The sequence below is a fragment of the Sparus aurata genome, chromosome 20, assembly GCF_900880675.1.
Source record: "Sparus aurata chromosome 20, fSpaAur1.1, whole genome shotgun sequence".
NCBI classification, from domain to species: Eukaryota; Metazoa; Chordata; class Actinopteri; order Spariformes; family Sparidae; genus Sparus; species Sparus aurata.
In genome coordinates, this window is record NC_044206.1 from 10,481,090 (window position 1) to 10,494,749 (window position 13,660).

Genomic DNA, 13,660 nt, shown 5'->3' on the forward strand with positions numbered 1-13,660 from the left:
AAATGTTGAATCTTGAGATCAGGTTGTGGTTACCCATTAATACCAAAACTCATTGTTCTGTCACGGAGCATTTGACATCCTGACAGCTTTTATCTTCCACTAAGTCCTGAAACTGAATAATCTCTTGAGATCATTTTAAGAAAGCAAAGTAAAGCGGACATGAGCCACATGAAATCTTTTGTTTTGTGTATTAATCCTAACTGATGACTCTGTTGCAAAATGTTTGCCTTGTTCTCATCACGTACTCACCCAGCCAGGAAAGGCTTAACCAGGTCAAAGGATGTGGAGCTGAACCTGAGAATCTCAAAAGTCCATGAAGTTCCCATCAGCCTCAACTGTACTCTGTGTTAAGCTTTAGCAAATGTTAGCATGCTGATACGCTAAACTAAGATCATGAACATGGTAAACTTTATACCTGTTTAGCCGTGAGAATGTTAGCATGGTCACATTAGCATTTAGCTTAATACGTTACTGAATATGTGACACAAGTCAATTCGTCCCAGTCTCCAGTCAATTTTTCTAGGGCACTTCAAGTCAAAGAATGCGTCCACTCAAGTCCAGTTGTTAGTTAAAGGTGCAATATGTAAGACTTGGCCATCTTGAATTCATGCTCTACTCCCCTGCTGGAAAAACCAGCATAGACCAGCATAGCTGGTGGCCAGCATGGACCAGCATATATTGTGTTTTGGTGCTGGTATGCTGGTGAACAGCATCCCATGCTGGTGCTGGTATGTTGATGCTGGTATGCTGGTGACCTGCATGGGATGTGTCAACAACTTTTTTCATATTGCAGAGTATGAGGAGGAGAGAATTTGGCTGTGAAAATCCAATACAGGGCACAGAGTCAGTGACGTTGTCACAGAACTCCAAGTTTATTGAATACAACCCTGCTGAAAAAAACAGCATAGACCGGCACAATTTCCATGCTGGTCTATGCTGGCATATGCTGGTTAGTGCTGGTTTGGTGCTGGTTTACTGCTGGTTGGCATGAAGAAGCTGGTCCACCAGCAAGGTCCCATTAATTATGATGGCCTAGCAGGATAGTCTTGCTGGTGGTGTTGCTGAGGAAGCTGGTCACCAACATCCCATGCTGCTGCTGGTATGCTGGTGACCAGCATCCAATTACCAGCATCCCATGCTGGTGCTGGTATGCTGGTGACCAGCATCCCATGCACCAGCACGGGAAGTTCCCTGCCCACACCTGTGCCTGAGTCCTGTTCAGTCAGCACCTTGATTTGCCACACCTGTCAGCTGGATGGTTTATTTTATTGGATTTTAACAAATGTGTGCTCATATAAACTTTATAAAATTGTTAACTTAAACTTGTGAGCGAAATGGAAGCAACAAACTCATTGTTGCATTTACAGTGCAGTTTGTTTCGGGTGCCCTCAAATGAGCCCAAAATCTTGCAGGATGATTTTTGGATGGTAATTGGATGGTAATTGGATGTTAATTGGATGCTGGTCAACATCACCAGCAAGACTATGCTGGTAGACTATGGAGCCAGAACGGTGACTTTAAAATTTGGCATCCAAAAAAAAATTGGCATTGAAAACAAAACCAGTGCTGAAAAAGTCATTGAAACATTTGTATTGAAAACATTTGTATTGGCACTGAAACAAGTATTGGCACTGAAAAAAGAAACTAATTAGAATAATTCAAATCCGAAAATCTTATCATTTTATTTTATTGTTTTTTTTTTGTTTTTTTTTTCAATGACAATCTTCAGATTTTTTCTTCATGTCACTTTTTTTCAGTGACAGATTTTTTTGTCAGATTTGTCACTGATTTAGACCGAGCTCCGGTCTCTATGCGTATATAGTGTGGTAGTAGTACCGGGGCGCCGAGCACGGAGCAATAGCCCCAGTTAGCACAACAATAGAACAGCCTGTTGTTCCGAGCCTGGGCTGCAGCGCCGACAGCAGCGCTCTGGTCACCATACCGCTACCGGAGACCGAAGTCTCTATATGCGTATGGAGTGCGGTAGTAGTACGGAGCTAACGAGCATTAGCCCCAGCTGTGTCACTCCGAGCCTGGGCTGTCTCGCCGACTGCAAAGCTCCCCAACGCTGAAAAAAAACTGACATTGTAAAAAAATCTGTCACTGAAAATAAAGTGACATGAAGAAAAAATCTGAAGATTGTCATTGAAAAATACAAAAAAATCTCAATAAAATAAAATGATAAGATTTTCGGATTTGAATTATTTTAATTAGTTTCTTTTTACAGTGCCAATACTTGTTTCAATGCCAATACAACTGTTTTCAATACAAATGTTTCAATGACAATGTTTCCTTTTTCAGTACTGGTTTTGTTTTCAATGCCAATTTTTTTTTTGGATGCCAAATTTTAAAGTCACTGTTCTGGCTCCATAGTAGACCATCATTATTAATGGGACCTTGCTGGTGGACCAGCTTCTTCATGCTGGTCCACCAGCTAAACCAGCACCAAACCAGCACTAACCAGCATATGCCAGCATAGAGCAGCATGGAAATCGCGCTGTTTTTTTCAGCAGGGTCTACATCACAGAGGAACTGCTAAATGCTGCTAACTGCATTCAGTTTATGCATCCATGATTGTAGCTACTGTTAGCTTGTTTGCTCAGTTAGCCGTGCAGCTAGCTGGACAACCAGGGGAATGTTGACGTTTACACCACGTGGACAGGAGCACTGGACTGTTGGGCGAAAGAGGTTTTCAGGCCCAGGGCTAGCTAGTTAGCATGATAATTTTACTGTGTGTCCCTTATACACAATATGTAGATGTCTCTACCATGCGGGAAAAACCAGCATGAAATTCTCACATATTGAAAATGGAAATTTGGCTTACCTGCAGTATGCGGTCTTATTAAAGAGAAAAGTTTTAGCATCTGTCAGAGAGTTTTATCAACAAATTTATCCAACCTGTTTAAAAAGTATGGTGAAGAATTGATTTGTTTATTGAGATTCAGGGAAATAAATGTAATCAAGCAAAACAAAAACTTTATAAAAGGTTTTTTTTTTATTTTCTCGGTCAAACATCAATTTTTAAACTCAACTGAAAACATAAAACACAGACAAGTCATTCCATTCATGGTGTAAGTCGAGTCTCGAGTCCTCTATTTCCTGTCCAGTCAAGTTGCAATGACTCGAGTCCACATCTCTGTAAGTAACTAAGAGCCTCACAAGGCTCAAAACAACATTGCAGCAGACTTATTTAGATTTTAGGTTCTTTTATCTTCAACAGCTTTGCTCGGTGAGCACACATTTCCATGCTGCTACACCCACTGAGTCCCTGCCACATGCTTTATTTGCACAAACTTCATTGATAAAAAAAGCACACAAGATTCAAAAATAGTGAAAATTCTAGTTATTTCTTGTCCATCGAAGGTATACAGTAGCATTTCCTCTGTTTGCAAAGCTGTCGTTCTGTGGACTCTTGGTGGTAAAAAACTCCAGAAGACTGTATGAAGTGTTTTAACCCAGCAGAGGGCAGCGCAGAGTAAAAACTGACTGTTCAAATGTTCAGTCAGGAGCAGCGTTATGGTTCTTATTGCGCGCCAAAGCAATATCAAGGTTATTAAAATGTTCTGACTGTATTCAATTCAGTTTGTTTTTTCTGTATTTTAAAAAACAAAAACAAAAACAAAAACAAAAAAAAATTGATAATTAAAGGCACATTATGTAGTTTTTGGAGAAGGAATTTAATCAGAAGAGAAAGATCTTCATTGACTGCTTTTTTAAATGCCCAAACGACCAAAATAAACAAACTCTCTTTGTTTTAACAACTGAAAAAACAAACTGACCTTAAAGGACAACATTTTCATACTGCTTTACTCTGTTCATATTTGGCGAACCCTGCCACATTTTAGCTTCAAATAGTATTCTGGGGACCTTACTTTCCTCTGGGAACAGCTTGTTTATTTAATTATAGAGAAACAAAATCTGTTTGTATTATTACCCCATTATAATTGTAAATATTAAAATTCTGATTCTGAATTTCTTCTCCAAAAAGTACACAGAGCCCCTTCAATGCCAACTGTGGTATAAACATATTCGAAACACAAAGTGGTATATCGGTCAAACAAGCACATGACACACAGTGAAAGGTGTTTTTTGATATGATTTTTTAAAATCCATTATCCATTCTTTACAGTCACACCATCAATCAAATTCAGGCTTATTCTCAAATAAACACACTTCTGATCTGTAATAATACAACTCTGATAAGCTTTTACAAACATGGCACCGTCACATGGAAAGGGAACATGACAAGGGAGTGTCTTCGTAGGCAATTTAACAAAAATATTTCTTTAATGCAGATAGATTTTTTTATTTTCTCATATACTATAGGGATAGAATAAAATTATGTCTCTGAAAACTGAAGGATTTTTTTATGTTCTGGAGAGTGCTATGTTGAAAGTGTTGCATAGTCGAGGGGACATAAATGTAGGGATAAGTGGGGGGGGGGGATCTTAATTTAAAACGACACATGAGGGAGTTAAAAGCTCTTTGTGTAATGCAGGGTAAAAATACTCTCATTTTGAATACTTTTGTGTGATTGTTTTGGCTCTAACCCCCTCTACACAGTCAAACCCTTAAAAAACAAGTCAAATAGCTTGACTCGCCACCTTGATGCTTCGTGTGTTTTTAGGGCACGTGAGTGTAAAATCCTGACTGCAAGCATTAGTAACATAAAGTCCATCTTTGTGCAAATGTAACTCAATAGAACACAGCAATCACATGTGTTAATCTCCCAAGCAGTTGCATGGACAGAGGGGGAAAAGCTCGTTCTTTTGTGTGTCACTCGGATTGCAGCCTTTAAAAGTGCCACTCAGCGTCCATCATTTAGAGCAAAATGACAAAATGTCCTCTTGGCGGGGCGAACACAGAACCAGCTTAGCTTTAAAAAATACTGTCATTCTAGCTTATGGGCTGATTAAAGCTCCAATCAATCATGAATCCAAAACCCTTCTCTCGCTTTTTCTTCCACACAGACTTCTTTAGAGATCGTGTTTGTTTGAGCGGACGCCTCGGAGGAATCCTTGTCCAACACGCAGTCAAATGTGTTTATGTTGCTCACGCCGCGTCGGCTGGATGAAAGCTGGAAACGTTTCTAGTTGCAAGACGAGGAGGGGGATTCCCAGCTCAGCTTATAAAGTGTCTCGAGATGCAGCGCCAAGCGTTTTTTTTTTTTGTTTTTTCTTTTTCAAACCAGACATTAAAACAAAAAGAAAGGGGTACACTATATGAGTCACGCCCAGTCTCTGCTGCTGGTTCTAACTTTACAAGCTCCAGTCTGGAAGCAGTGCTGCACTTTCGTTCTTTCCTTCTTCTTCTCATCTCATCTCATCCAAACATACATTCATTTGTCCTGTATACCGTCCACTGCTCAATCAGCTGTCTGTCCACTTGTTGGGAACACGTTAAGAGTTTGCACTTCTCCAAAAAGCCCAAATTCTCATTCCTAGTTGTTCTCCTCCTCCTCCTCCTCCTCAGTAGCATCTGCAGACCTTGGCTTTGCTTTAAGTCTATGTCCATCAACAAAAAAAGATCCACGATGCTGGCCTATGTCACCGGAACTCATAGATGGCTGCACTGTGCTCGGGAACGTGGGTGAGGTTTAGAGACTGGTACCTGCAGGGCAAAGACGCAGTACGTTAAAATATGTATATACTGCGTGTTAGTACATATCTTAGACAAAAACGGGACAACCTTGTCTTGAACACACGCAATCACGAGCTGATGAAATAGTAACCAGAAAAATCGTGTACAATGTATCATGTATTGGCATGTTTGCTCATCAACAAGGCTTTTATGCTGTGTGACGTCACTTGAGTGAAAATCATGCCTCTCCAAAACATCAACTGTTTATGAGCTATGATAAACTTGACCGCAAGGTGATTTAAAGGGATTGAAGTGGTTTGTTTATTTTTAAAACGTAATTGTTAATTGTATAGTGAAATCAAAACCCTTTTTGAAATACTAGTGTGCAGTCGAGAGAGAGGAAGAGAGACAGTGTGTGTGTGTGTGTGTGTGTGTGTGTGCATGTGTGTGTGTAAAAATTAGTATACAGTTAAAGCGGTAACGTTATAGCGGTGTACATAGCGGTGCAGTGTGTGTACAGTTAAGGCTATTTGTAGGTGAACAATCGCTCCTGCTGCCGAACCTTAAAAGCTTTAAAGCACGAGATTGCTTTTATTGTGAAGGAGTCACAGGAAATTTACGAGCGTGATGGAGCACTTGCATATTTGCAAGCAGCACTATTTTGTTTATGCAAATGATCGTCATTGGCCACCACAGTGATAAAAGAACATTACACAGCCAATCAGTTGATCCACTTCCTCAATATAAATGCGGTTGTTGCTACTGAGCAACACGTTGGTTTCCCTACCCAGGAAACTGTTAATGCACTACTTCACTTTGTGACTTTTCCTTTTAAAATAGAACAGAACATTGTTAATTCTGTACATTTTTTATTAGGAAAGGATTTTCCCATCGGCAATATGGTTAAGATTGAAAAAATGTGAATGTGTTGTGTTTCATGTTGATCTCAGTGATGTTTTTAAATGTTGTGCTGGTGCTCCTTAAATCTTGAGCTGATAAAACCAGTGTGAAAGGTTGGTCTGATGCCCTGATGGATCACAAAGGTCAGCACTGATGGCAATCATACTTAAAAAAGTCACTGTTGATCTTTAGCTTTTCTTTGTTTTCCTTTTAAAACGGTGAAGAACAAGAAGAAGCAGCCACAGTGAGTTTTTCTTTTAAAACAGCTGCAGGTGACAGCTGCAACTTACAACACCTCAGGTAAGATAACCAACTTCTGTGCCACGTGCATGAAATCAGAGCGCGGTTGCTCATAGCATGAAGGAAAAGGGCAGATCATTGACTGACATACTTATTAAAACTATGTCAATCTGTTTGGCTGCAGAATAAATAAGTACACCATCTGCTCTCCTGTTGTATTTTCTTAAGCGAACGAGTGTTTGCTGTGGTATACTGCAGTGTAGCAAACTAGCTCTTAAACCCAGAACTGAAAACTTAAAAAAAGAGGACACACATGGACTTTAACTTTAGTCCACTTTGTGAAAAAGCAACCTTGGAGTGAAAGGTTTCACTAGAATATAAAGATGGATGTTGACATCTGAAAGCCAATTGTTAATTATACAGTGCAAACCACAGCCGATGCTCATACTCTATTTTTCTTCATGTGTGGTTTGTAGCGTTCACACCCGAGGTGGTAAAAGGCTGCAAAGAGCACAGAGCTGATACACTTACAACCACGCCAGAGTAAGTATTAGTCCTGAACAACGCTAATGTTGCTGTTAATAGACGGTTTTCCGTCCTAACAATAGTGCTAAATGACGACATTGTAGTCGGTATGACAGAAGAGATGGCCTCAGTAGAGAAATACTGCAATCAGAGAGAAAAAAACACTACTGCTTCCAAATATTTGGTCAGAAAATTGGATAGAAAAAAAAACTGAATGGAATGAAATCAGAGGGCGTTCGTAACAATAGCAAAACCATTTTGTGCAAAGGGAGTTGACAGAAATGCCAAAGAATGTCAAATAAAAATGAAAACACTAAAGACAGAGGGTACGAGCAAGCCTCTGTTTGCTTATAACCAGGCAGTACACCCGTATAAATCAAATGCAGCAAACTCGTGTTGCTTCGTCCGTATAAGGTTACGCACAGACAGAGCGGGAGCTGTTCGGAAAAGCAACGTTCATCAACTCATCATCTGAGCGGCTCCCTCTGAGAAATTACGAATTGAGGGCACCTTGACAGAAGCTGCAGCAAGCTGGAGATTTTTGCCTGTTATTGACTTTCCCCACCCACATCTTCCAGCTGGTGCGGGATTTGATTCAGCAACCTTGCACTCACAAGTCTGCTGAATCGTAAAAGAAAAAAAAATGACTCAAATTCCCCTCGCAGTGACTTGTTGTGCTGCGTTACCATTCAGAGCTCCTGTGGTAGTAGTAGCCCTCGATGGTTGCTGTGGATTTTTGGAAGCAGATGTAGTAGAATCCAGCAAAGGACGCGCCGCTGATGTCTTTGATTGTGTGGTCGGGGACGAGGAACTGCTCCTAAGGTGGGGGGGGGATGGAGAGGGCAGTTCAGAAGGCGAATTACTGCAAAATAAGGTCAGGCTCAATTTGGGCAGCACCTTACCTTCCACCTCATGAAAATATAGTCCGAGTTCTTCAGATCCTCATAGTCGAAATCATCCGAGTTGAACGACTTTGCATACTGGTAGAAGGCCTGAAACTTGCCCTTGACACAAAAAATAGAAGGATTACGTCACGACAAAGCATCATGCTTTAGAGCACATGTGAAGATTAGGAATGGACCAGCTTACCCAGTGCTTGCGATCCACATCCTCATCCGCGTCCCATTTTCGGGTGAGAAATGGCCGCTTCCTGCTGATGATCTCTCCGGCGAAGAACGTGGTCAGAGTCGGGTATTCCTGCGAGAGCAAACGCAAAACACACAAACATTGTTGTTTTGTTTGCTGTGGCACAGCCGACCCCCATACACGCTGTTTTTGTCCTTTTCTCCTCTTTGTAGGTGAAAGAATGTCACGCCCAACGCTAATAGTATGTCTGTCAGTTCAGTGTTTTTTATTCCAGAACAAATTACAGGATGGAGAGTGACTTCTGAAAGTACACATTCGCTGTTTATTTCAAATCACTGGAGTCAGTTGTTTTACGATTCCATAATTACAACCTCAGGAATCCTTCAGAATAGCAACTTTTCTGAATTTGAAATCTACCCCGCAGTCCAATGGGACGTTATGTAGACAATGACTCCATAAAATATGAGCCATAATGTCAATTTGATTTCATTTTTCTATCATGTTCGATGCGTTTGTTAGGTTGAGACCTGACCCCAACTGTGCTTGATTTCTGTAGCAGCATAACATGACAGCCTCTAGAATGGCAGGGCCTGGAGCTGGACTGTACCAGTCTCTTAAAAAGGACACAAGCACAATGAGCAGTGGCCAGAGGTAGCTTAAATTATTGATGTTTGTGACTTAATAAAGCGAATCACTCCTCTCACCTCAGTCAGTCCTTTTATCTTCAGGTAGCCACACAAGTAGGAATCCTCCATGGTGACATGCTTGTAAAGAGAACACAAGAAACACCATTCACTTCATATGTATGTATGTATGTATAATGTACCTTTCTCTACATACAAGCGACCATATGTAGGAATGCTGTGATGATTTTGATTGATTTTATGTGAATATCTAATATCCTCCAACACACAATAGCCAGAGACGTGCAGGTATGCAGGTGTAGAAATGATAAAACAATAATATTATGTTAGATTTCTCTTCATAACTGAAATGGGTTGTGAGTAAACAGTCCCAGGCACTGCTACATCCACAGCTAGCTAGCAGGCCAGCGCTCATTGATTTTCCAGCTGTCAATCATCCCACCGCCCGTTTGACAGATCACCAAATGCCCCTGACAGCTCGCCCGAGTAAATGAAAATATAAAAATATCCGCTCCACAGTAGTCCCACCTGCAAAACAACCTCCACGTCGTACGAGTTCCCTTTGCTCTTCTGGTGGCCCCTGAACTTGGAGCCGCTGTACAGCAGCGACGTGACAACACCGGGCTGCTGGGTGTTTATCGGAGGCGGCGGGATAAGGGAGGCCGAGGATGCGAAGGCCGCGGCAGGGGAGTCGCTGAGGTATCCAGCGGGGACAGGCATGGCTCCCGCTTCGCTGACTGGGCACCGACGGCGGGCAGTAGCCGTGTGGGCGATAGAGTCTGTCGGCGTGTCCGAAGAGGAGGGGGGGAGGACTAAAGAGGTCCACCGACAATCAATTCCCCCCGTGATTGCTCCACGGTTTAGTTTACTGGGCACCAAGCTCCCAGAAAAGTAAGTGGACTCCGACGCGGCGCTGTAGGCAGCAGAATCCGCCCTTCTCATTGGTCAACTCAGTTCACCTTGCTAAGATCCTCAACGCTTATTGGTTGGGCTTGCGGAAATGCTTCATGGGAATATGTGGGTGTAGTTTCTTCCTGTTGTGTAAGTATGTGTATAAGCGCTTAGAAAACTACATTTCCCAAATTTTTTAAAGAATTTGCGACGCTATCTGTCAGGCACGGAAGGTCACACGCGTGCTTTTGAACACAGCAGCTGAAATCTGAGGGAGAAATGTTCTTCAGTAAATAGTAACATAGCGACTTTATAAGGATAGAACGAAGACTTGATGCTAATACGAAAATATATAGAAATGTTGCATTTAATTAATTGATGAACTGTGGCCATAAAGAGGTAGCCTAGCTAGAACAGGCAGCTAGCCTTTCCAGCTAACGTTAGCTTTTCTTTAAAACATTGCATCTCCACACAACTGCAGCTATGTTCAGGAACCTTGTTAGACTTCACAGCCAGTTTGGAAATGTCCCTTTCAATCAGTAAAGTGTGCCCAAGAGGTCAGCACTTTGGGTCTGCTTTCAAATACTCCACAGCTACAGCAGGTAAGATGACCAGTGTGGTTAAAAACTCAGTCTTTCTGCAGAAGGATAACACTTGTGAAACTTAACCTTGCTGTATGTTTTCTGCTGTTTCCAGAAAGAAAAAAGTTTTACCAAGATGTCAGTATATCCCAAGGTGAAGGTAAGTGTGAAATCTTAACAAGTATGGCAGTACTAGGATTGAAGATGCTAAGTTCATTTTGAAGTGAAAGGATTGAATGTTTTTCATGCAGACATTGCAGCTTGACAAGCAGTTGCTTCTCCATATATCTGTCATTCTTCTGTTTAATGAATATCCTGCATTTTTGGATTTTCATGAAGGTGGTGTATATGAGATAAACCTTGACAGAAGGAAACTGAAAACTCCTGGAGGGAAGCTGTTCGCGGTACCAAATGAAGCCCTCGCCATCGCTGTGGCAACCGAATGGGATGCTCAAAGGGACACGCTCAAGTTCTACACGATGCACATGGTACGACTCTGTGATTGGATTTGATTTAAAGCAGAGTTACTTATTCTTGGGGTCAGACCATATTTAGGGTTAATTTACATCTAGATTGAGGTCCTGTGAGAGTTTTACCATGAAGCTTTTGCAATGTTTTTAGTTTTCTAAAGATCCTAGTAAAGAAAAGTTAACTAAAACGATTACTGACAGAAAGTATTGGTACACTCTACCTGCAGACCACCCTGTGCAACACAGCTCTGGACAACCCCACAGATCGTGACAAGGACCAAATGATCAGTGCTGCCCTGAAGTACCTGGAGACTGATACTGTCTGGTAAAATACTTTCTTAACTATTAACTTTGACAGTTTTTTTTTTATTAAATTAGTAATTTTTAAAACAGTACTTTGCTGTTATGTTAAGCCAGAGCTAATTTCTAACTATACTCCCTTATAAGGGATTAAAGGTCAATTGAACCGTTGTATCAACATTAATAAACATAGAAAAGCTTAAGTTTTTTATTAGATGTGTCCATATTCCCAATGAGAATAAAACGAAAAAAACTGATGTTTGTGAAAGGCATAAGAAAATCAATACAATGACAACAATTGGATGAATTCACTGTCACTGTTATTCTTGACTTTATGTGGCTCCTGTTTTGCATTAGTACAAGCTTGTTGACTAAGGGGTTGCATGTTGTTGCTAATTTTCAATGACATTTGAATATTTCTTTTCTTTGTAATGTTGTTTATGATTTGTTCAGTTACAGAGTAGATGAGCCCTATGGTTTGGTTGAGCTACAGAAGAATGAGTGGGACCCAGCGCTGCACTGGATTGAAAACAGGTATCGGCATTCGCTTTCTTCATAGTTAAGGTGTTACAGCCTGTTCTCATTAAGCTGTCGTATTAAGCTCTTTCCTTATTAACTTCATATTTTAAAACTCATTTGCAGATATAATGTCACTATTGGTGCCTCGTCCAGTATTTTGGGTCCTGAGATCCCAGAGGCAACCAAAGAAACATTCAGGCAACACCTGAATTCTTACAACTTCTGGTCCCTGACAGGTAAAACATCGTCAAACTCATCCAAGAGAAGCAATGTCATGTGACATAGGAGTGTTTATTTTGGTTGAGTAGTCGCTGTGAATTGTACAACAAAAATGAGGAGATGAGTTGTAACGTAATGTGCTTTTGTGCTGTTCAGGGCTTGAGTTTGTGATCACCCAGCTGAAGTCTGTCGTTCTGGCGATGGCGATGATTGACAGACATCTGAACGTAGAACAGGCTGTGCTGCTCTCCAGACTGGAGGAGGAGTATCAGGTATGAGAGCAGCAGAAATGTTTTTTTTCCCATCTACTCTTTTAGCTAGCATTATTCAGCTCTGCAATAACCACAAGCAAATGAGACCCTGGTCGAGATGCTTGTGGTGCTGTTATTATTTTAATGATTTTCGTTTGCTTTATCAAGAGCAGAAAAAAAAACATGTTGAAAGCGATTGTCAACTGTCAGAAACTCAAAAAAGGTTTTCTTCATTTACTCTGGATGAACAGCGCCCTCTTGCGTCTAAATCATATTTCCAATTAAATCTAACCTGGTGCAGCACACGATGTCCAATGCAGTCTAAAAGCTGACCTTGCTCTTCTGTGTCCTGGTTTTACCTCCTTGCAGAATTTCTACAAATGCTGCTCTGTTTGCAGACGCTGTTATTATTCCCCATTTGGCCCTCTAATTTGTTTGCTCCTGCACAGATTCGGCAGTGGGGAAACGTGGAGTGGGCCCACGACTACGACATGTATGAGCTGAGGGCACGGACTGCTGCTGGAACCCTCTTTGTTCACCTCTCATCCGAGAGTTCAACTGTTAAACGCAAACTGATGCAGGACTGAGAAGGACAAGCCCCATGCAGAAAACTTTTAGTGTGCACACAGCAAATCTGCCCTCAAATGGAAGTACTCCCTGGGCACCTCTGTTTATCCATGTGTCTAAATCCGTGCAGACCAACACAAAACACATCCGATTTATCAGCGACAACTGCTGCGTCTGTGATCTGTTATCGAGTCATCTCCCTCCAGTAAAACATTGGCTGTATTTTCGCAGTGTTTTTGTGTGGCAGCTGCCAAGTGTGATGCCCTTCGCCGAGTTTCCAGTCAGTTCTCAGTCATCCATGACATTTTGGACACTGGGCCTGCTTTCGAGAGAATGGTGACTAATGTTGTTGTCTGTTTGGTTGTGGACTGTTAATTCCATGCCTGCTTTCGCCACATTTGAATACCGCCAAAGTGCATATGCTCTCCTGACAGCACACTATTCATACCAACTGTGCTGTGTATAGTGTTCAGTCATTGTTTACTGCATAGACATAATATTCACTTGCAGTCGGTGGAACGGCTACATTCTGATTATTTTTTTGTGGTTAAATATTTAATAACGCACACAAACACCACTTCAGTTTAATTTCCCCTGCAAAGCAGCAAAAAGTTTAACATAGGACTTCCTCCAGTTGTTGTGTCTGTTTGTGAAGTTTTGTTTCTCTTGCAGCTGAAATGGATCAGAGTAATTAAAAGAATTGTATTCAAACTTCTCTGTTCTCTTTCCATCTATTGTAAGCAATATTTTGTCAGTGACATAATTAACTCTGAATTAAAACCAAAACGTCTACGTCTGTCTGTTTATGTCTGTCGTGATTACCGTGTGAGTGTTCTTTGTCTACATCAGCTCAGGAGTGAGTGCGGCAGTCATAAAATAGATATTTG

At 41.3% G+C, this 13,660-nt stretch overlaps 2 protein-coding genes across 2 annotated transcripts; one reads left to right on the forward strand and one right to left on the reverse strand.

The window, feature by feature from the left end:
• Positions 1 to 2,973: 2,973 nt before the first annotated feature.
• Positions 2,974 to 9,904, reverse strand: LOC115570612 (glucose-induced degradation protein 4 homolog). The gene is made up of 6 exons (XM_030399201.1): positions 9,504 to 9,904; positions 9,036 to 9,095; positions 8,335 to 8,442; positions 8,148 to 8,249; positions 7,932 to 8,062; positions 2,974 to 5,610 (listed from the first exon to the last, which is right to left on the reverse strand). The coding sequence occupies exons 1-6, from the start codon at positions 9,693 to 9,695 to the stop codon at positions 5,547 to 5,549; spliced, it is 657 nt and encodes a 218-aa protein (XP_030255061.1). The 5' UTR covers positions 9,696 to 9,904; the 3' UTR covers positions 2,974 to 5,546.
• Positions 9,905 to 10,053: 149 nt separating this feature from the next.
• On the forward strand, positions 10,054 to 13,569 carry atpaf2 (ATP synthase mitochondrial F1 complex assembly factor 2). Its single transcript, XM_030399200.1, is given in 9 exon segments — positions 10,054 to 10,394; positions 10,396 to 10,468; positions 10,563 to 10,607; positions 10,787 to 10,935; positions 11,145 to 11,242; positions 11,671 to 11,751; positions 11,860 to 11,972; positions 12,112 to 12,227; positions 12,656 to 13,569. Coding segments are annotated over 9 exon segments (858 nt in total). The 5' UTR covers positions 10,054 to 10,349; the 3' UTR covers positions 12,794 to 13,569.
• The last annotated feature ends 91 nt before the right edge of the window (positions 13,570 to 13,660 follow it).

Bases quoted from the DNA above. Each gene is read 5' to 3' on its own strand.
- LOC115570612 (XM_030399201.1), bottom strand. From the start codon at position 9,695: ATGCCTGTCCCCGCTGGATACCTCAGCGACTCCCCTGCCGCGGCCTTC. The intron at 8,063-8,147 runs GTAAGGTGCTGC...CCCCCACCTTAG, and splicing joins ATATTTTCATGAGGTGGAAG to GAGCAGTTCCTCGTCCCCGA. The intron at 5,611-7,931 runs GTAACGCAGCAC...TTTGCCCTGCAG, and splicing joins TACCACAGGAGCTCTGAATG to GTACCAGTCTCTAAACCTCA.